This window comes from Crocodylus siamensis, chromosome 1, assembly GCF_052110815.1.
Source record: "Crocodylus siamensis isolate JL-2025a chromosome 1, ASM5211081v1, whole genome shotgun sequence".
NCBI lineage: Eukaryota > Metazoa > Chordata > Crocodylia > Crocodylidae > Crocodylus > Crocodylus siamensis.
In genome coordinates this window covers 292,240,242-292,262,351 of record NC_143395.1, presented here as the reverse complement: position 1 = coordinate 292,262,351, position 22,110 = coordinate 292,240,242, and the positions used below count along the sequence as shown (strand labels likewise).

Below are 22,110 nucleotides of genomic sequence, written 5' to 3'. Positions count from 1 at the left end.
GCAGAGCAATATTTGCCCTCCTAGTACAAGGTAGATAATGTACAATGAGGTAGGAGTATGTAGGTAATTGCAGGGTCCTGTCCCTCCTTTGCTGTTAAGTTTGGACAGGGTGTGCTAAAGAGGTGGAAAGTTTGTGGAAAAAAAATGTGTATTTCAGAGGTGAGAGCATGATAACTTGTCCAGGGTTTCTTTTGACTTCTATGTAAAGTTTAATGTTTTCAGCAGACAAGGTTCTTCAGGTAGATGTAGTATATTTTATTAGACCAACTGAATTCAGAGTATTTTTCCCTCCTTTATGTGTGCATGCCGCTCTTTCCTACTACAGTATGATTTTTTTTTTTGTGAAAAAGTGCTTTTAAATACCCTCTTCATCCTGCCAAAGCCAAAATTCAGACCAGATTTGTTTTTTAATAACATCTTAATACAAATTGATTCCATTAAGTTTTATTTAAATCTTACTCATACGTAACCCAGAACACAAACAGTGCATTAAAAAAATCCCCGCCTTCTCAAAGCATTACACTACACAATAATCGTAATGAAATCTGAGGTTTTACAAAGTGTTTAAATCTTGTAGAAAATTTGTCTTCAATCCTAACCCTGAACACAGATGCCTTTATTATATAGTTACTTCAAGCGTATTGCAGAAATCTCTTACTCTTAGAAGAGAAGACTATAGACTAGTCCAGCAAGGAATTAATCGTTACTCAGACTGTTCTGGCTGCATGGTGGGAGAGGCGAGGGAAATGAATTAAAATCAAACTTCTTTGAGAATTTGGACTGGCAATACAAAATAATTCCTACCTTTTCCTGCAGCACAAACTATTCTAGTCAATAAACTCAGCCATACTCTTAAATAAAACCTTTACAAAATATGAGGGATTTATTTTCCATCAAAAGGGGAAGAGGGGGAACAGGAGAAAAACTGATTATGGAATTTCCACACCTGTGTGCTGCTAGATATGAACTGTAGTCACAGTTAAGCTGTGCATTTTTTAGATTTCCATTGTCCACAGAATGATCTGCATTTCCTCCGCCTTCCACAGCTTTCCTCTAGTCTAGTCTGGATTTACCAGGAGAAAGTGCTTTAATTTTGGTTGTAAAGGACTTAGTGTTTACTTACGGTCAAAAGGCATTTGAGATGCAGCAAGGTACAAGTCGGTTATCTGGATTAAATAATTTCTGGAACCAGCTGTGTTATGAGATAGGATCAGTCTCTTGTACCTCCTGCACACAGGAGAAACTTTCTAGATCTAGAGAAGAGGTACCTGTGTTAAGTCATGTGCAGTGACACAACACTCCAAAATTATTGTCAGTGGTACTTTTCAGTGGTTGGGGTACGAGGCCTCTTCTGCAAATTCCTGCTGAGCAACTGTTTTGGACTATATTATTAGGTACTGCCATCTAAGTAAGAGCTTGCAAAAGCTTGCTACTTTTATCACCCAAGCTTTCCACCAAATGCTTGGATCTGCTAGCAGAAGTATATTAAACACTTGTTCTGGCACGGTATAATTCTTGCGGGAACGGTCAGTCTGATAGGAGGGTCTTGTGTTCAGACTTGCACTACAGTATTTCCTTTCTTGGTTGTAAAAGTCCCTTTATTAAAGAAGGATGGACTGGTCCCAGTGAGTAGTAGGTTAACTGTCCAAAGAATTACAGGCTTTACTGTTTCTGGACAAACCAACTGACACTGAACCAGTCAGTAACACTGAATTGGCTAATGCTTAAACAGAACTTCAAGCATGCAGCTCTCATTTGCCTTGGAAATCTTTAAAGGTGCGAAGAAACTTGAGCCATTCATTTAGAATCTACTTCTGGTCTTGTTTAAAAATACTACAGATGTGTAAGGCCAAAAACAATAACTGTAATATGAACTGGAATGTGACCAGCAGCTTCCCTCCTCTTTAATACTACAGGGCTGTCACAACAGGAAATGTATTGTATTGGTTCTTTTTCTCCCTTTGCACAGAGCTTTTCCTTTACACGTGTAGACTTGCAGGCTCAGTGAACCATACCAGTTTTAAAAACTAGGCAGAGTAACTGCTCCTCTGGCTCTCCTTTTCCAAAGAATATGATACTTCCTGGCTTTTTCCAGATTGTCAGTTTGGCCCTTGCTTGGGAAAAATGGCATGGGGGTGGTCTTGGGCCTGCCCATCACCAGGGGCACTAGATAGAGCAGGCGGGTGGGAACTCCATGGAGACTGGCCCGGGACCCCTGCAGGCAGGATGCAACTCAGCCAGACAGAAGGGCTTGGGCCACAGGTAGGCAGGTGGGGAACAGCATCCAGGAACAGGATCCAGCAGCAAATTCCACAGGAATTTTATTAAACGTACATGTTCTAGGTCCACTGAGAACTTCTTATTCCCTGATAGCTATAGCAAATGTTGGTCAAAATACTGTCTCCACCTCAGCACAGATGTACTTTGTGTGATCCACCTGGGATTGTTGAGAATTTAAACACTGTATACAGTGTGTCGACACACTTCTTTTTTCAAAGCTAACGTATAATCTTTCCAACCCTATAGCTTCTGTTTCAAAGTGTGTGTGTGTGGGGGGGGGCGGGATGCAATCTATGTAATATGCCTTATAAGATGCTTGGTAATGACTGCAAAACCTGTGCAAAATAAAATATGAATGAGTTAAGCTAGGGAAAAGATGCAGCATATGAACACATTTCTTATTAAAGGAGCTGATCACACTACTAAAATCTTTGTACGCAAATTTTTATTCTCGTCTCCCTCCAGTCATACAGTCCCTATAGTACAAGCACTTTCACAAATTGTGCTTGATTTCTTCCCTTTAAAAGGCTTCTTAAGGAGATTCTGTATATTGACTGGGCAATCTAGTGTTAGTTACAATACTGAGCTTCTGCATGACAGGCCAGAAATGCCTACATCTTAAAAGATCATGTTGTTAACACACCTTTTGTTTTGAGAATGGTGAAGCTTTACTGAAGAAAATGTTTTAATCTGTTTGTTTGTTTTTTCTCCTATAGCTTAACCTACAGAACCAAGATTATTGTGCAGCCAGGGACTTCAAAGAAAAGTTTTCACCATGAAACTACATTCCAGAGTCTTACAGAACTTCAGCTGAGGCTAAAAACTTGGCAGTTCTCAGTTCTGCAGAGCATGAACTTGAATCAGTCAAAACAATAGGAAAATGGACATTTCCTGTAAAGACGTGATACAGTGCAATATGGACAACTGCAGCCCTCCAGTCTGGAGTGCCACCTTTTTTCATTTGAACCTGCCAGTATGGTGTTAGTGCTTGGTGCTGCTTCTGGCCATAAGGAGACTGAAATCTACTGACTATTCTAGGATAAAGCCTCTACTGTATAGCAAAAACTCAATTCTTTGCGAGACTGATATTGTACACTTAGGATTTTTAGCACCATTTTAATTTCTAGGTGATTTTTTTTAAAGCTAATTTCCTCAATTTCTGAGAATTTTTATCTTTTTTCTTTCATCCTGGGAGTTGAAAGAGCACAGATTACAGTAAGTGGCAAAAGGATGCTTCTCCCTTGAAAAAGTGAGAAAAGTGCTATTTCTAGTGTTGCTCCACTTTGCACGGATAGGAACAAGTTAACAGAAAATGGGTGACATCACATTGCACCTCTTACAAGAGGGCATACACGGGGACCTTTTTCTAGTGGGGAGAAAAGGAAGCTTGGGACATCTCTTCAGTTGATGGAAGGAGATAGCTCCATTGGAACCAAGGGTGCTGTAAACCTATGTTACCTGCCTCAACTTGTACCTTAAATTAGGGGTGTCAAACTCACCTCCTGCCCTGGGCCATACCTGGCCAAAGAGCTGGGGCTGCAACGGATAAAGCTGCTAGAGGATAACCAAGGCTGTATCAGCTGTCGCCTGTTCTCCAGCTGTCATCGCCATGTCCAGTGGAGCCAAGGGCCTTGGGTTCTGTGGCAGGCCACTCCCTCTGGCCATAAGTACCAATTTCTGGTGGCCTGCCAGTAGCTCTTGGGGAGTGGAGGTGGCCTGCAGACTGTACGTTTCACACCCCTGCCTTAAATGATCCTTTAATGCTGAGAACTGGTACTTGCAGTGCTCATTCCTAATATGTTTCTGTTACTGTTTTAAAAGAATGTTAAAACTATTGGGAATCTAGTGTTCTTCTACCTGTTATTAAGCTGTTCCAATACTATGGCACTCTTAGATGCTGTCAGAAGGAACAATGTTTCAAACCTGACGGTGAACAATGTCTTCTGCTTCCAAACTAAAATTCATAAAAATGAAATTAATTTAAGAGTTTTTTTGGTGTGGTACTATATGAGCTACATTTTCCTACCTCTAGTTTAACAATTTCAGAGAATCAACCAGTTTGAAAAATTACAGAATCATAGAGAAGTAGGGCTGGAAGTGACCTCATCTAGTTCAACCCCCCTGCTTGAGGCAGAAAACATCTAAATCTAGTAGATGGCATGAACTTCAAAACTTCAGAAAAAGGTAAAGGTTTTGCTATCCTGTTCCAAAACATCTTGTGGAAGGACTAACTAACTAAATGCATATAATTTAAATGCAAACATACACAAAATGATTTTTCCCCCAATTAACTTGTGTAGGAAGCTTACATGTTAACAGTTGGTATATGTATAACTTTCAATTGTTTGTTTTCATCTAAATGGTAGCGTTTGCAAAGGGAGCATAATTCTGCTTTCTACTCTATGTACCCCAGATCATGTAAAGTTGTATTATTCTGTGTAAGTACTATGGAGACAGTCTGCAGAATTGATGGGAAATCTTTTGTATTCTTTCAAATAGGGTAACCTAAAGCAGCGTTAAAAAAAGTTATTTTATAAATTCCTGTTGGGGGCCATTGTTTCTGTGCATATGTGTTGAATTTGTTTTGTGTTGAAGTAAAATCAGAGCTAATTCAACAAAACTCCTTTATTTCCATGGGAAAAGGATTTTTAACCATTTCTTTGTACTTGTGCAAATCTTTCTATTGCAGCTTTGTGCAATGCAGCTTGCAGGTCTGAAACAGACACTTAGATTGGGCAATGAAGCCAGTGTTACGTTTGCCGGCATATTGAGCATAATGAATTAGGGTTCGGTTTCTCCCAACAATTTCCATTTCAGCCCAAGTACAAGTGTTTTTGCTGGTGTGGTATATTTTGCTGACTAAGCAGTTTGAAAATATTTGTCAGTATGAGCATTCTGGTGTTAGAATGACATAAACAAGCCATTTAAAGGTGGACTGGGTTTTGTGGCTGAATGTCACACACTGTGCATGTGTTTACACAAGATGCTTTACTGCACAGTAGACTAATTATTGCACAGCAAGGCATGTGCAACAGCTGTTGCATGCAAAATTAGGCTAATGTGTAGTTTTCTACTACTTGTAAATACAGGCAGTAAATTAACTGTGCATTAGCTACTGCGCAGTACCACTTGTGTAAACAGCTGACCAGGAGCAAATTGCTCTTAGTCAGCCCAGGTAGCAGGGGATGGAGAAATAGCTGCCCTGGTGGTGGGACAGCACTCCCCCACTAGTCCTCCAGAGCCTATGCCTGACCCCCCATGTCCCCTTCCAGCCCAGGTCTGGTACCTAGAGGAGTCTAGAGCTCCCCTGGCTGCTGTAGGGCTCTAAATTGTTCCCATTGGATGCATGTGTAGATGTGCTCTCAGGGAAAGCTTACTGAGCAGTGTTTTACTGTACAGTAAGCTTACAGTGCATTAATAGCATATGTAGGTTACTAGCAGATTTCTAAAATCTTTGAGTGGTGGTAATACACAAGGAATTTTAAAAAATAGCCTAAGAGTACAGCCTGTCTATAAAATAGTTAACCAGATATATCCTCTTCTGACAGAATACATGGACTGACTTCATGCTTATTTTGGTTGTCATAACCTTCCAAGTTTCCCAATGAGACACTAACATCTTGAAATAGTCAGTGAATTGAAACTCACAAAGCAGGTGTGGATTAGTGATACGGGGAGTAATTTCTTTCAGAGCTGGGTTTGGATGACTTTGACTTAAGTTTCTTTACATGTCCAAAAAATATATATATAAATAAAAAAGAAAGTAAAGCCACTTGCTGTGGACTACAAGAGCATTCATTCAAGAGATGATTTATTGCTGGACTGGGATTCTTTCTTTCCTTTCATTTTGAAATACAGTTCAGTCCTAATTTTAGCAAAATCACTGACGGTCAATGAGCATCTTGCTGATTTTTTAGGTTGTCTTAGTAAAAGATTTGTTTTAAGCCATTTCCCTGGGTTTGTAGCTTTGTAGTTCTTTCAAACTTCTCTTCTGTCCATTATATAGAGTTATTCTAGATCTTTTATTTATGCAGCTCCATCTTAGAGGCAGCATGGCTTCACTAAGGGGGATCTTCAAATTATATCTTCCACTAGAAGTAACTTGCAATGCAGTTGAAAGATTCTTAAGCTTCATTACATTGCACACTTGTCTTAGAATTTTCCAATATAACAGCATTCAAGTTACTTTCTCTACACAATGTCCTCTAACCCCATAACCTACATTGAACACCTTTTTCATGTACTTTAGACTGGATCTTTTGTGATTAGCAGGGGTCCTGGTTTTATCCCATTAAAAAATCCCCAATTTTTGGATTAAAAAAAAAGTAACCCCAAATCCACATTTTTCTGTAACTTAAATGAAATGCCTTATATAGGTGGTGTTTCATTTTAATCACGGATACATGTGGACTCAGGGTTACTTTTTTAAATCTGAGAACTGGGGATTTTTTTAATCAGATAATTGCTAGGGAGCCTGGTTTTAAAATTATGGCATTTGCTGTTGCCACTGACCCAGCACCCCGCCTCCCCAATCACCACTCCCTTCCCCTTTCCTCCCAAGCTAGCTGACCTTGGTCTCCTTGTTGAAAGTACTGTATGCCAGGAAGCGTTACTCCTAGTGCTCACATGCCTCACTGAACATTTTTGGAAAAATAAATGGCCACAGGCTGATTCAGTTGAAAGTGCTGATTTTATTCTAATGGACCTTTTTCCTGCCTCAGAAGCTTAACTTTTCATGCCTTTTAATTTCCATTAAAGGGCATGCCTCTGTCCACTCCCTTTCTGGTGCAGAAACAGAGCAAAAATGTGAGGTTGAACAAGCTATTCTGGGCAAGTCTGAACTTTAGAATGTGATTCACTGATCCTTTCCTTGAAGGCAAAAGGATTATAGTAAAGTGATCATGCTTTTGGGGAGTGACTTGAAATTTGTGTCGAGGTGTCCTTTAACACTAAAAAAAAATTCTGTCTAAATCTGGTCAAGGTCAGAGGTGGTAGATTTTACCAGCAAAGATCTCTGAAAGTTCTGTGCACATAAGGGTATGTAAAGCCTTTTACTTCTCCTCATGCTGACCAGACAGAACTTCTACTGTCCCTACAGGACAGCTGAATGTACTGCCTCCAGCCAAGGGCTACTCAGGTAAAGCCAGACTTCTCCTACGTTTGGCTGTTCCAGACCTGAGCAGAGCTGGACACCAGAACCTTAACTAGTGAGCCAACCTGTGTGCTCAATGAACCCCTTGCTACTACCCATCGAAGTTGGAGGAGGAAGCAATTCAACTCCAGCTGTACTGGAGAGGGGGCAGCCCTTACAACGCATGTGGCTGGGAGCTAGGTGGTGCCAGGCAGTGTGCAAAGGCAAGTAAGAATTGTCCCCACTTGCCCCCTGCACTCAGTGATACTCCCTTTCCCATTCCAATCCCCCCCTTCCCACCCACCCTTCTACTTCCTTGAGCTGACCCAGGGGCAGGGGGAGCTTGATCACTGGACTCAGCTGGGGACAGTAGCAGCAGCTAGCAGTTTCTTCCTCCCTACCCAGCTCCCCCTCCCTTCACCTCCTGGGTGTTCCCTGCCAGGCTGGAAACAGGATTACTGGGAGAGAATGTATCTGCTGCTGCTATCCTTGGCTGAGCTGGGCACCCCATGCAGCCTAGTGGAAGCAGCTTGGGAGCTCCCCCTGCTCAGGGTTAGCCGAGGACAGTGGCAACAGCAGGGGTGGGAGAGAAGTGCTGATGGGCAGGGTGGGGTGCTGAGAGCACGGGTTGGGTTCTTACCTGATTTAGAGACTTAACAAAAAAAAGTCTCTAGCTGCTGATCCTGTGACATGGACTGCCCACCCCACTGGGGGAAGGGTTAGAGTTAGAGTCAACTTACCTCTGCTGCTCCAGCACATCCCACATCACAAAATCCTGGATTTGCCTATGGGTGGATAATAGAAGAGGCTGGCTTATAAGGCCATGCTTCTTTTTACAGAATTCGGAAGGAGACTAGCAAATGAAGGTAGTTAAATGTTACAAAGGAGAACTGGATTTAAGCCCTATTCTTATGATGCTGGGGAAGTCGCAAACTTTTCACAGATAGGCACTATGTTCTGAGGATTTGACTTGATATATTGGAGTCCTAGCTGCAGGGGTGTTGAGTATTCACAGCTGCAACTGAAGTCAAGAGGGCCTATTCTTTGAATGTGTGAAGTGTTACATAGCTTGAAGTACTCTGTGGGGAAAAAAAAAGCATGAGCATATAATTGGACTGGAGCCACAGTGTTCTTTTAATAGTTTTGTCTGTAATAAATGTCTATGTTCTGTTGATAAGAGTTCACAGACTAACAAATCCACAGTTCTGCAGAAATGAGTAGAAAGGATTAATTTTAACTCTTGTACAGTAGTGCACTCCAAATGTTAGTTTTACATCTATAGTAACTTGAACCAAAAACTAATACACAGTAAAGTCAGAAGTTTCTGAATTTCTTGCATCTTTCAAAATTCTGCCTTTGAAAAGAACATCTCTAATTTTTCAGTATTCACACAAATGCAGCAGGTGGTTTAGGCAAGTTCTTAGCCTACTCAAGTACTGTACTACAGCAACCTTTTCAAGCTTCGGTTGTGAACGTTAACATATTTTACATGGGACATCAAAGTATCTGAAAAGCAGCATTGCTAAACAAGGCGTTATGTTCACTTCTGTGGAGTGTTGAGAGGATTACGGACAGACTCCATTTTCCAGTCTTCGTACATACAAAGATGAGGCACAATTTCCTTTTCTAGGTAAACTGTGTTCTTAAGTTAGATATAGTACACATGACTATGGGAATGCTTACACTTAGACCAGTGATTTGTGACCTTTTAAACTCCAAGACAGCGCCTCCATAACTGTTTTGAATTTAGTAGCTGGTTGGGGTTACTGAGCTAGAAGTTAAATTCAAAATAGTTATGGAGGGCTGCTTTGAGGCTAAAGAGGTTAAGAAAACACTGATGTAGCTGATGCCAAAGCAAGGTGGTGGGAGCAGGAGCTCACAATGCTGTGCCCTGTTCTTTCCATTGTCTTCCTCTGCTCCCTGCCCCCAGTCCACACCTGATGGGGCAAGGACAGACTCTACAGCCAAGGCGGCTCCTCTGGAGTTGTGCATACTGCTTCATTATATTGCACACGTGCGCCCCTGGGAGCGTGGGAGAAGCTGCAGGGGTGAGCTGGTCTGAAAAGTGTAGCTCTATCTACACATCTACCTGCCTGCCCACAGGCAATGTAGGCGTGCTGGAGGGTGGAAGGGGCATTAGTGGCAGCTGTCCTTAAAAGGAGCATCTGGGGATGCCTGTGGCCTGCGAGATGCTGCAGTCAGTCTGGGAAGTCAAACAGTACGAGGAGAGTGCTTTACTCCTCATGTAGGCAGAGAGGTGCAGCACCCCTCAAAGGATCTCGCAACACCCCAGAATGCCATGTCAAGATAGGACTGTCCCTCAGAAATTTTCAGCATTAAGCTGATAATGTGAAGGCAAAATAGGCATGTCAATAATTTATTGTTGATGCTAGTGCCAGCCAGCGAAATGTTTGAGCGTGTTAGATTATTTGACACAGCAACAGATACTTTTTCTCTTCATTAAGTTCTAGTTAATTTAATTACAAGAGTCTAAATTTGGGTCACCTTGAAAAAAAAAGCCAGGGTATTTTAGTAAGTTTCCATGTTTCTTTGAAAATTTTAACTTAATTAATGTAGTGAAAATATGTCTGACTTGATAACAAACTGCTCCATGAAGATGACATACAGAGAGTGAAGAAGCAAGATTTCAGTACAAGAATAATGGGAAAAAGCCCACTAACTACAAAGTTGTTTTTTCACCTTCGAGTGCTACTGGAGAAGGTGAAACACTCAAAAGCTAAGAATTAAAAATATTAAATGTTTTTTGCAACCTAGTTTGTTTTTTTGTGAAGGACTCCTTTACCAAACCTATAGTTGTCAGTAAGTTCCATGTTAGTCAGACAAGGCCACTATTGCTTTCTTGTTGTTCATCTTGGATTTATATTAAGATCTGAAATGGAAAGAGGGGTTGAGGTTAAAACTGAAGTGAGAAAAACCAAGATTCACTGTTGTTTAAGCCTTGATTACTTTTTTTAAGCTTGCATACTTAAGCCATTGCTCAATCTTATGTCCCGGAACTATATTAATTGTTGAAGTTAATGAGGGTTGATGAATCAAAAACCTTAAGAGTCAAGGCCCACATAAACCTGACTTTAGTGAGCCTGGCAGTAGAGATGCAGTAAGCTAAAGCTTTAAGTATCTGGCACTCTTACAGAATCTTTCCCCCTGCCCCCCCAAAGATAAAAAATAGGCTTGTGTAATTCAAAACAGGGTTTTGCATTTTCAGCATCAGTATAATTTCCCTTGTGCTTTGCAGCCTGTCTTGACTTGCTAGTAAAAGTCTGCCTCACTAGAGTGAGTGGCAAGTCCATTTATTTCTGCCCCTTGGATCCTAAAAAGAAGGTCATGTGTCAAGGTAAGTTGTTAATTCCTTTTTTTTTTTCTTTTGCAGAAGTCTGAAGTGATGAATTGTCACTCGGAATAAACTGTATTTGGCTTCAAGTTGTCAAAAACAAACTTTTGTCATTTTCATAATTTAGGAAAAAGCTACTTTCTTCACTGGTAGTATTTAAGAAACAAGCCATGGAATTGCATAAATATTGTGAGTCATGAATACGCACACCCGGTGTCGGCCACTCTATCATTCTTTGAAGCAGCAAACAACTGAAATGTCTAAAACAGTTCTGTTGTCTAGAGATGTTCAAGCAGGCTTCTTATCCTTGCCACTTACAAACAAAGCTGACTGATGCATGACCTGTCCGGTTATCCCACAAAAGAACTGTAGGTCTAAAATGTTACATATTTTAGTATCTTGTTGCTAGGTTCTTCTAGGCACTGGCTGTCAGTTGCAATCTGGTGCCCCATAAACAGCATACTCTCACCCTTTAAGATAAATTAAGAGGTAGATCATTGTCAATAAAAAGTTATTTGAAATAAAATGGCCTAGACAATGGCTGAAGTGCTGCTAGGCAATTGTAACTTGCAAGTCTGTCAGTCAGCCCACTGGTAAGTTTAATAGTGAAGGAGAAAAGAGAATAAACTTTTGCTTATACATCATTTCTGCAAAAAGAATAAACTGAAATGGCAGAGTAAGAAAAAAATACATCATAAACAAACGGATATTACATCACATTAGTGGGCCAATGAGCTGGTTTAAAAAAATCGTAACCTTTTTGAGACACAAGAATGAATTCACATTATAAAGCATGCTGTCAGTAGCTGAGCTCCAGTTAAGGGGGTTAATATAGTTTAGCTATTAGCTGCTTGCAATAAGTCACTAATATCTATTGATGTGGGAATTAAAAAGCATTAAGCAATAAGTTAAGCTGGTCACACCTGAATGGACCAAGCAGTAGGCAAGGACATCTTTCCCTTTTTACATGTCAGATGGGACTACTGTGTGTTACTTGCATCATTTATATATAGTCATGCAACGCCCCATTGAAATTTCACATCTACACTGGAAAAAAATGAAGATAAATACCTTTGTTTTAAGATAACAAATGGTTAAATCTATGGGACTAGCTTCCCTTTTTTAAATAAAAATTTGCAACTGAACCCATCACACGCTAAAATTGTGAAGCAGAATCCATGGATACTTCTCAAATATGGAACTTTGTGGTTTCACATATGGTCAATACTGTTTTGTATCATCAATGCTGCAAGCTAGTAGCCTTCTGGAGTAACATTAGCTGACCTCTCCCGATCAGTTTATTTAATCTGATTTTAACAACTTAATCACATCAGACAATTTACTTAAAGGCAGGAGCCAGGCATTTCAGAGCTGAATAGTTAGCATTTGGATTTGTCTCTTGTGATATGGTAACAGTAACAGTCAAGTTCTCCAAAACAAAGGGAATAAAAAATATTCACTGCCTCCCTATTTAAATACTGAATTGTTCTTTGTTTTACCTTCTGTATATTGCCAATGAAGTATTATAGCGCTGTTTTCCCTTTTTCCTGAAATGTATTAAGTGCGGCTTATGCTATAGTAACAGATCCCAGAAAAGTGCGGCATTCATTCATCTAGTCCTAGAATCCTGTTTTAGGACAAGTTTCTTCAAGCCTTCTTAGAGAACATTTTAACACTGGATCTCCTAACACTCCAATACGTCCACATAACTAAGTCTCATAATAATTACTCTTTGCTTGGATTTCTTCTCCCTCCTTCCCAAACCAAGCTAGAATAAGCTTGGCACTAGGGGGTAACTTTTTCACATATTTCTTCTTAGAAGGATGTTGCAGGTAATTTAGATTCAGTATGAAGTTTTGAGAGAGGAAACTGGAGTTTTTTCCACTTGTCTAGTTCAGACATTTAAAAACCCACTGTCAGCAGCTTGAATAAAAAAAAAAAAAAGAAAAGGTCAAGGTTGACATCTTCAGACCTTAGTAAAACCACTTATACACACGTTAGTTTACTTCAACAGTCATCCCCACCTCAAGTGGCACTGGGGCCTGCAGTCTTCCTTGATCCACCTATGGGGCTACAGCAGTATTTTTACTGAGTTAGTAGTCATGCATTGTCTTCCAAAGGAAATACCAGTCTGGTACCCCTGCTTGTAACTTCATGATCTCCTGTTCCCAAGTCACGTTCCAGTGCTTCCTCAGAACTACTTTTTGTTCTCCTGCCATCGAGGCTAGTGGTGACAGTGTGAGAGCCAGAAGAACCATTAGCAGTTATTGTTGTATCACCATATGTCACAGCAAGGTCACCATCATTCAAGATAAAATCCGAATCCTCTTCTCTGAGCTGTTCTTGATTCTGAAACGAAAAAACTGCACTATTTAGTCAAGATTCCTTTTTTCCTTAAAAATTACTGAACAGAATGATCTTACTTATTGGGCAATACATAAGCATTAAGAGTAAAATGACTGTAAAATCCTAAATTAAGAATTCTTAAAGCCAGTCTGAAATCCAGTTTATAGTCCCCTGTAAAACTACTGCAATGAAAGCATTACTTCTTTTTAAAGTGAAGCAGAAGATTAATAGTACAGCTATTGTAGTCAGGGTTGGTTGTTATAGGATTGACAAACAAATAATAGTATATGATCTTAAAGTCAATGCAATTTTATAGGTAATTTGAAATTGCCTAATTCGGCATGCTGACTAAGTTGGGTAAAATAAAGCCTTAACATCCCGTGCAAGATCAAGTACAGTAGATGTTCCAAACACAACAGGAAATTGATTTAATTCCTGAGTAGGTTTGAAAAAGATCAGAGGTTTTGGAAACATGACTAATAAGGAAAAGTCAAGAACTGAAATTATTGAATTTGGAGGAGAGAGGACTGAAGGGGGATTTGATAACAGTCTTCAAATACCTAAGTATTTGCTATAAAGAAGATGGTGACTAATCTTTATGGCCACAGGGAACAGGGCAAAGAGCAATGGTCGCAAACTGCAGCAAGGTCACTTTGTGTTGGATAAAAGGAAAGATGTTCATATTATAAGGATGGTTAAGCCCTGGATCAGGCTATAATCATAGAACCACAGAAAATGAGGGTTTGGAAGGGACCTCAGGAGGTCCATCTAGTCCAACCCCCTGCTCAAAGTAGGACCATCCCCAACTAGATCATCCCAGGCAAGGCTATGTCTAGCCAGGTCTTAAAAACCTCTGAGGATTGAGATTCCACCATGTTTCTGGGCTGTTCCAGTGTTTTACTACCCTCCTAGTGAGAGAGTTTTTCCCAATAACTAACCTAAACTTCCCTTGCTCCAACACTGCTCCTTGTTTGGTCACCTGCCACCACTGAGAACAGTCTAGCTCCAGCCTCTTCGGAACTACCCTTCAGGTAGTTGAAGGCTGCTATTCCCCTCTCAGTCTTCTCTTTTCCAGAGACTAAATAAGCCCAGTTCCCTCAGTCTGTCTTCAGAAGTCAGGTGCCCCAGATCCTATCACTGTTTTCACTGCCTTTCACTGGGCTCTCTCCAATTTGCCCACATTTTTTCTGGACAGTGTGGGGGGTCCAAAACTAGACACAGTACTCCAGATGAGGCCTCACCAGTGCTGAATAGAGGGTAACAATCACTTCCCTCAATATGCTTGCAATGCTGCTACTACTGATGCAGCCCAGTATGCCATTAGCTTTCTTGGCAACAAGGGCACACTGCTGACTCATATTCAGGTTATTGTCCACTGTAACCCCCAGGTCCTTTTCTACAGAGCTGCTCCCCAGCCAGTCAGCCCCCAGCCTGTACTGGTGCATGGGATTGTTCTGTCCTAAGTGCAGGACTTTGTACTTGTCCTTATTAAACCTCATGAGATTTCTTTTGTTCCAATCCTCCAATTTGTCTAGGTCTCTCTGAATCCTAGTCCTACCCTCCAGCATATCTATTATTCCCCCCAGCTTGGTGTCATCTGCAGACTTGCTGAGGGTGCACTCTATGCCATTTTCCAAATCACTGATGAAGACATTGAACAAAACTGGCCCCAGGACTGACCCCTGGGACACTCCACTTGATACTGCCTGCCAACTAGACATCGAGCCATTAATGACTACTACCCTCTAAGCCTGATGATCCAGCCAGTTTTATATCCAACCTGCACTTCTTTAGCTTGCCTATGAGAATGTTGTGGGAGACTATCAAAAGCCTTGCTAAAGGCAAGATACATCCACTGGTCTCCCCACATCCACAGAGCCTACCTAAAGAGGTTGCAGAATCTCCGCCCTTAGAAGTTAGAGCAATTAGAGAAATGCTTGGCTGGGATGGTTTGGATGGGGATAATCCTGCCTTGAGTAGGAAGCTGGACTAAACCTCAAAAAGCCCCTTTGCCCTACTTTTCTGTGATTTTAAATTCAAAGATCAAAAAAAGGTGTGAAGAGCAAAAAAGGAGCCAGTCACCAGGACCAAATGCTACATATTCACAAATTCTTAAAAGAAATTAAAAAATGAGGGCAATGAACTCAAAAATATGCACATGCTAAAACAAGCTACCTGACTGGGAAGCAAAAAAAAAAAGTTTTTTTTCTGGGTGTTTTTTTTAATCCTGGGAATTAGGCCAGATAAACCTTAATTCAGCATCAGGTAAACAGGCTGAATTTATATTAAAACAGATAACCAACATCAGTCTCACAATACCAGATCCAAAAAATAAAAAGGCAAAACCTGTGTGCTTTTTGATTTTTAGAAATGGATTCCCAAGAATCTAACCAATAACTGACGCGGTCCTGGTAGAAGCTGCAATGTTACCAGGGTCTGGGAAAAAAGTTAAGACCAAAACAAAAAAAGAAGAAGAAGAAGAAGAAGAATACCTGGGCAAATGTGAGGGGGAACCACAAGTTTCTGGGGTAAGACTACAGCTCATGATGCTCTCTGAAACATTTGAGAGGTGGAGCGGGTAAAGCCACAACCCAACACAGAATTCTAGCACAAATGAAGTATTTTCTTCCCTAAATGGAGTTTTCTGTGGAAATCTCTGTGAAATTCCAGTTGAAAATGGAAAACCTTCCTTTGAAGTGTCACTGTGATACCTTGCGAGAGATGCATTTCAGGTGCCTTATGCTCCCTCTTATGGGCTGAGCTGTCTATCCAGGCTATGTAGTCCTAAGGCCACAGTGCAGAATGGGAAGACAGCATGACCAGAAAGCCTGGCCAGCTGTGCAGAATGGGATTTCAGGACACCTGCCCTACAACTGCCAGGAGGCACCCCTGCCCCAGAGCCAAACTGAATTGAAATACTTGGTCTTTGGCATTTAGATACAACACCAACATTTGCCACAGATGGCAGATACTTTTAGTAGACATTTTCATTTAAATTATACACTGAATTGATTGTCGAAGACAGGAGGCTGGAGAATTGTTGATGAACCCAAGCCAGTGGTGGGCTGATACAAATCTAACAGGTTCCAAATCAGAAAAGAAACAATTATGACTCTGGTCTGATGAAGAGCTCTGGGCCCAAAAGAGAAAATAAAATTTTAGGATGCATAATAATGGAGTGGAGGCCAGTGAAGAAGTGCATGGTGGTATGCTTTCACCTAGAATAAGGTGATCCAAACTGAGCACTGTATCTCCAAAAGGATGCAACAGAAATACAGAGTTCAAAAAACACTGATAGACAGTCGTGGGGGGGGGGAGCTTTCATTTGTAGAAAGACTGAAAATTCAGGGAACGTCTACTTTTCAGGGGAAATATGCAAAGGTACATAAACAATGGATCATTCAGTCAAGGTAAGCCAGGCATCTACCTTCTCTGGTAACCCAGGACAAAGGGAACATTCACTGAGTACGAAAGGCAGGACAATTAATCCTAATAAAAACAGATAGCTTGTGGAAAAAAGGTTCCATGGGTTGGTTGTGCATTATGGCAAAGTAGCAATCTAATAAAGAGGAATAGATATGCATACACAAGGGAACAGCCAAGTTGATTGGATACAACATTTTTATACTATTACAGCCCACTATATGAATAAACCACTCCATGTCACCAGGCAAGGACTGACCTATTTCTCTTACTAGGAAATCCTTCCTTAAACTGTCCACTTCTGTGAAGTATTTGGGCTCTGGCTGCTTTTGAAGAAACGATGCTGCATGAGGTGGACAATAGGTCTAATGCTGCACAGCAATTCCTGAAATAATCCTCACTCCCAAATCCCATGTTTTCTCCATATGGCCAATTTTACAGACTTACAAATACCATCAGTTCCAGGGCAAACTGAGAAAAAAAAGTCTTTCAAGATATTTAAGCAATACAGCCTTCTACAACCCAAGCTTGTCCCATTTTATGTCACCTCTGGCTACATTTGTAAAGAACAGGCAGCATGCTTCATATTTTCCTGGATAATCCGGGTTTCTGCAACAGGTACATCACACATGAGAAGAAACTTGTTTTCACAGAACACGTCCTCTAATCATCTTTCACAGGTAAGGTCCTGATGGCATGTTTTCCAACAGAAGGGAAGCATGAATGAACTTACTGTGCTTTAGAAGAGTCCCAGGCAACACAATTCTTTTGAGAAAGATGTGAAACCTATCCAAATACATCCCTGGGGACTTGAAATTCCTCCAAGAATAACCTTAAACTGGCCTCTACAATTCCCTAAAACTCGGTGGAAGGAGTCATTTGAACTCACTTAAGAAATACATATTTTGCTTCGTTATTAACCCATTCAATTTTGCCAGGTTAAACAAAACTTTACATAAAAATCCACATAGGGTCAAATCCTGCCCTGATTTAAGCACTGTGAAATGCATTAATTTGTATCCCATGAAACCTATTCAAATATGTCAGGGCACAATATGAGTCTTAAGAATGCAACACTCCTGGGAAAATATGCTGGGGGTAGTAATGGTTAAAACATCAGAATATATTTAGAACCACTGTTTACAGTCTGTCATACCTCTCAGGGAAGAACTAGGAGTGAAATACATGTTCATGGGAATGCCCATACTGTATTTGTACAAGCACAGCAGTTTAAAACTAAATATTATTCCTCCTTTTAATATCGTAGACAGTATGTATAACTTAAATGACCACTTCTACTGCCAAATGCTAAACTGTCATCCAAAAATAATATCAAGTAATAGGAGTAGAACATCTGTGCTCCCTTACAATTTGGCTCTTTATTTTAAATCTCTCTACTTTATGGTTCGTCTGTACAACATCATCATCATAATCATCAAGAAAATGCACAAAAACTGGTGTATAAACTAGAGCTAGTAAAAATACGGAAAATCATTTCAGCAAAGTTATCTTTGCTGGGGAATTAAAATATGAAAAGTTTTCAAATGTTAACATTTGACAATTTGGATCAGGTTTAATAACCTCACAACTTGTCGGCTTATATTATTCAGTTGAGTAATTTACCTTCCTCTGCTGTTTCACACCCAGTTGCACAGTTTGTCCCTTTTTTGACCACAGCCAAGCTGTTAACCTAAAACCTTTGATAAAAACACAGCTTTCTTAAGATCAGGTGACAGCACACAGATATGTTTTCCAAACAGGAGGAGACAGGTTTGGTGGGACAATCTGAACTAATGTCAAATACTACAAGCTTCAACAGAGAGATATTTAAATACTTTAAAAAACCCAGAGCACTCCTTTTAATAATTAAAGCAGGGGTTTTCAACCTTTTTTAGCACGTGTACCCCTTTTGCTGGCAGTGGCCAGACACTGAGGGGGAAGGGGGGCTTGCACCACTGCCCCGTGCTGCCACTACTACCCACAGGCCCATGCTGCTGCGCCCCACTTTCCCATGTCACAGATGCAGCTCTGTGGGCTGCTGACAGCCCTCATGCCACCCAGTTGCGTGCTGCCTGTCAGCCGCCCGTGAAGCTGCGTGTGTGACGAGCCATGGGAAAGCAGCGCACAGCAGTCGTGTGGGTTGGTGGGTGGTGGCAGCATACCCACTATGACCTTTCCAAGCACCCCTAGGGGTATGCATACCTCTGGTTGACAACCCCCAAATTAAAAGTATGGGAGCCATGACAGAGTGTTTTCCTAAATAGCATTTACATTCTGTTACTCTCACTTGTAAACCTGATGTACAGAATGACGTGTTGGGTCCGATTTTCAAAAATAGATATGATTGGTTTAACTTTACTCCACTGGAAGTTATGGGAAAATGTCAGAGGCACACAGTTAAGCTAGTGCTGAGTACTTTTTCTTTGGGAACAGAAAGGGAAGAAGGGAGCAAAACAAAACACTACATTACCAAGGCATATCGATTCAGAACCTTGCACACCAACCATACGAATGCAAGTTGGAGGAAGGACAAAAATCTCTGCTGTGGTGCAGGCTTCAGCTGAGCCAGACTCCCTGCACACCGGCTGCAGCAGCTCCCATGGTATGGCCCCCCCAGAGTCATCGTTTTGGTGCCTCCTCTAAATTAGTGTCCGTGGCTGGTTCCCTGCTCGTTGATCCCTAGGGCACCCGTGCACAAGCAGCAGCAGTTGGCATACAAACACAGCAAAGTAACTTTAAAACCAAATCTGTAGTGAAGGCAGAGAAAGGGATGGCTGCTCATCTCCAAAGAAGGAGAATGGGAAAAGTGGGAAGTCATGTGTCCATGCTTCACCCCAACCTGCAGATGCCATAACTTCTTCAGGCAAAGCGCTATATGAAAACTTAGAAGAATGGGATACAACTTAAGCAAGCAATTTGTCTTATTCTTTTCAGAACTAATTGTTCTTCTGCACTACATTCCAGCTAGATTTTATATTGTTCTTTAATCCTTTCAGTAATAATCATTTCTACTCTGGGCACTAGTTGAAAGTACTTCAAGAAAGACCATCCATTACTGACAGATTTTTGTCCCAGAACAGGCAGAATGATGATTCAATTGCACCTACTGGGAGCAGAGAAAATGGCCTACAGTTTTCACTCTGACACGCTGGAGAGTATTGAATCGTGTGGCATAATTGTAGTCATGTATTGAAAGCTGAAGAAGGATGAGCGCAGAACAATCATGGAGTTGGGAGAGAAGCCAGCAACTGAAGCTTAAATTAGGCATTTTCCCCTCTATACCTAAATTTAGCACCAAAGAGATTGGGGGGGGGGCAGGAAGGGGAGGGGAGGGTGAAAACAAAAGGACAGAGTGAGAGTTTCACAGTTGCTTTTAAAACACCAAAAGCCTGCTTTGTGGCTAAAACCTGCTTAATAGACTAAGAACTGCAGCTTGAAGAGACCTTTTCCTGTACACAGAGCAATGTATGAGGAGGCTGATACTCCAAGAAGAAAACTGTACTGATTCTATTAAAGTTAATTGATGATCTATTTGAAAGCTTAAAAGCAAGTGGAGGAAATGAAATAAGCTTGCAAATGTAAACAAAAACCACAACCTGCCTGCTTATCTGGTCAGATTCTCAGTTGATGGATAAAATATGAAGCTAAACAATTATCTTTGATATCATGAAGAGAGACACCCAGACTGCTCACTAGTATACTAGCTTGTCTGCTGGAAGGCTTCCAGCGTAAACCTTTTTTATGACTCCTCATGGCACACCAAAGATAGGAACAATAACACTTCTAGTGCCTGCTGAGTCAGCCATCAGTGTCACAGAAAATTACAAATTTTTTAGGTCTATAGCATTTTACTTTTAAATAAAAACAGTTCAAATATGTTCACAAAGAGGAAGTTTCTCAAAAACTTTGTTGTAGCAGTGATACAACCCTAAAAACACAGCTGCACTGTTACAAGCTTAGATTAGGATAACTGTGATGTGATACCCACCTTACAACTCTGAAGAATTTAAAAGTCGTAGTTTGATTATATTCACAATTCCATTTATAAGCGTTATATAATGGGTTGTAGATGTTATAGGCATATTGGACACGAGTTAGGTGTATCTGATTATTTTAAGAGCATTAGGAGAAGGGCTTATTGACTATTTTGAGATCTGGTTATATAAAAGCAGCATAATGACCTTTTGGACTATCTATCTCTAAGAAATAATTACCAGTTTGTGAAGTGTTATCCCAAACTGTATCCTGGTAATGGGAAAAGGTTTTACCAACTTTGCAGATTCAGTTTTTGCAACCTCTCTCTTCCTGTCTCTGTCCATGGGATGTCCTGTCTCTTCCATGGGAGATCACAATACAACTCCAAATATAACAAAGAGGAAATCTTTGTCTTAAACATCTGACAGGGAAACAGGCTGCTCTTCAGGGATTAAGCAAGTAGCTGATTTAACAGGCCTCATGACCTCCTGATACCATGAAGTGTGACTATTATCTGTGTCCTTTCTGACAACATACCAGGTCTCATCTTCACTGGGTGTAAGATGGTATAGTTCACGTGAAATTATTGGAGTTAGTCTGTTTTACACTAACAGAAATGGCCCTAGGGACTGAATATGCTAAACCAGTGGTGCTCAAGGTATTGGCCCTGTGGACCATTTAAATGGCACAGCTACAATTCGTTGGCTGGATCAAGCCCCACATCACTCCTATGTATCAGGATCAGGCTCTGGGGCACTGCACTGCTCCTGCCTGGCCCCATGTGCTGGGATTGGGCCCTGAAGCCCTGAGCTGCCCCCATGTACCAGTATCAGACTCAGGGGTCTGATGCACTAGGATCAGGTCTTGCCTAGCCCTGCATGCCTGATCTAGTCCACAGGGCCATGGCCTGTGGGGCTCCCAACAGACTTATGGGGAGCTCCACAGGCTGGAGGACATGGCACCAGGAGCCAGATATGATGAAGGTTTTGCTAACACAGCTTAGGGCAAACCAGCACTTGTAGCATCTTTGAGTCCCACGGTCTTCTCCTGTAGAAGTAACCTCCTTTGGAAAACCGAGCAAAACAAAAAAACCCAGAAAAACTTACCATCCCCTTCCTCTACAAGTCAATACTCACATCATAAACCTGTGGGCTGGTCAAACAGCGAGCTATCAGACCGCACCAGCTTGGAAGAGTGGTAGTTAGTGGAGGGCCACTATGCGTGAGAATAGGTTTCAAATAGCTTTGAAACCAATTAAGGAAAAAACATGTCTGCTTGAAAACCACTGTAAAAACAGATCAGTTTAAAACAAGTATAACTGAGTCTTTGATTTACAGGCAGTTTGGGTATCATGTGTAAAACTGATTTTAAGATGTTTCTGTTAGTTCGAACACAAGTGGAAAACTCTTCCCTCTCCTGAATTTTCCCATGATCCTATCAATTCCTCCCCTCCACCCACCAATGTTTTCAGAAGAGGACTAAACAACTCTCACACAGTCATGCAGTGATAGCTGGACTCATGCTATACCACTGGGCATGCAGAGACAAAAGTGCTTTAGTTTACTGGGTTAAAAACCACTTCACCACAGAGGCTTGAAAATAA

General features: G+C 41.1%; 2 protein-coding genes across 3 annotated transcripts in view; one reads left to right on the top strand and one right to left on the bottom strand.

Annotated features, from left to right (window-relative positions):
* CHST7 (carbohydrate sulfotransferase 7) overlaps positions 1–6,624 on the top strand; it is a 28,256-nt gene extending 21,632 nt beyond the window's left edge. Inside the window, exon 3 of one of the 2 annotated variants that reach the window (XR_016444442.1) lies at positions 2,997–6,624. The gene's annotated coding sequence lies outside the window, so the exon portion shown is untranslated. The remainder of the gene's footprint in view (positions 1–2,996) is intronic. The other variant, XM_090064696.1, reaches the window with a different exon arrangement.
* A 1,897-nt stretch (positions 6,625–8,521) lies between these two features.
* The window catches only part of SLC9A7 (solute carrier family 9 member A7), a 105,898-nt gene continuing 92,309 nt past the window's right edge, over positions 8,522–22,110 (bottom strand). The window contains 2 exon segments of the mRNA XM_090064713.1: positions 8,522–13,112; positions 21,644–21,749. Coding sequence (XP_089920839.1) covers positions 12,864–13,112; positions 21,644–21,749 — 355 coding nt within the window. The 3' untranslated portion in view covers positions 8,522–12,863.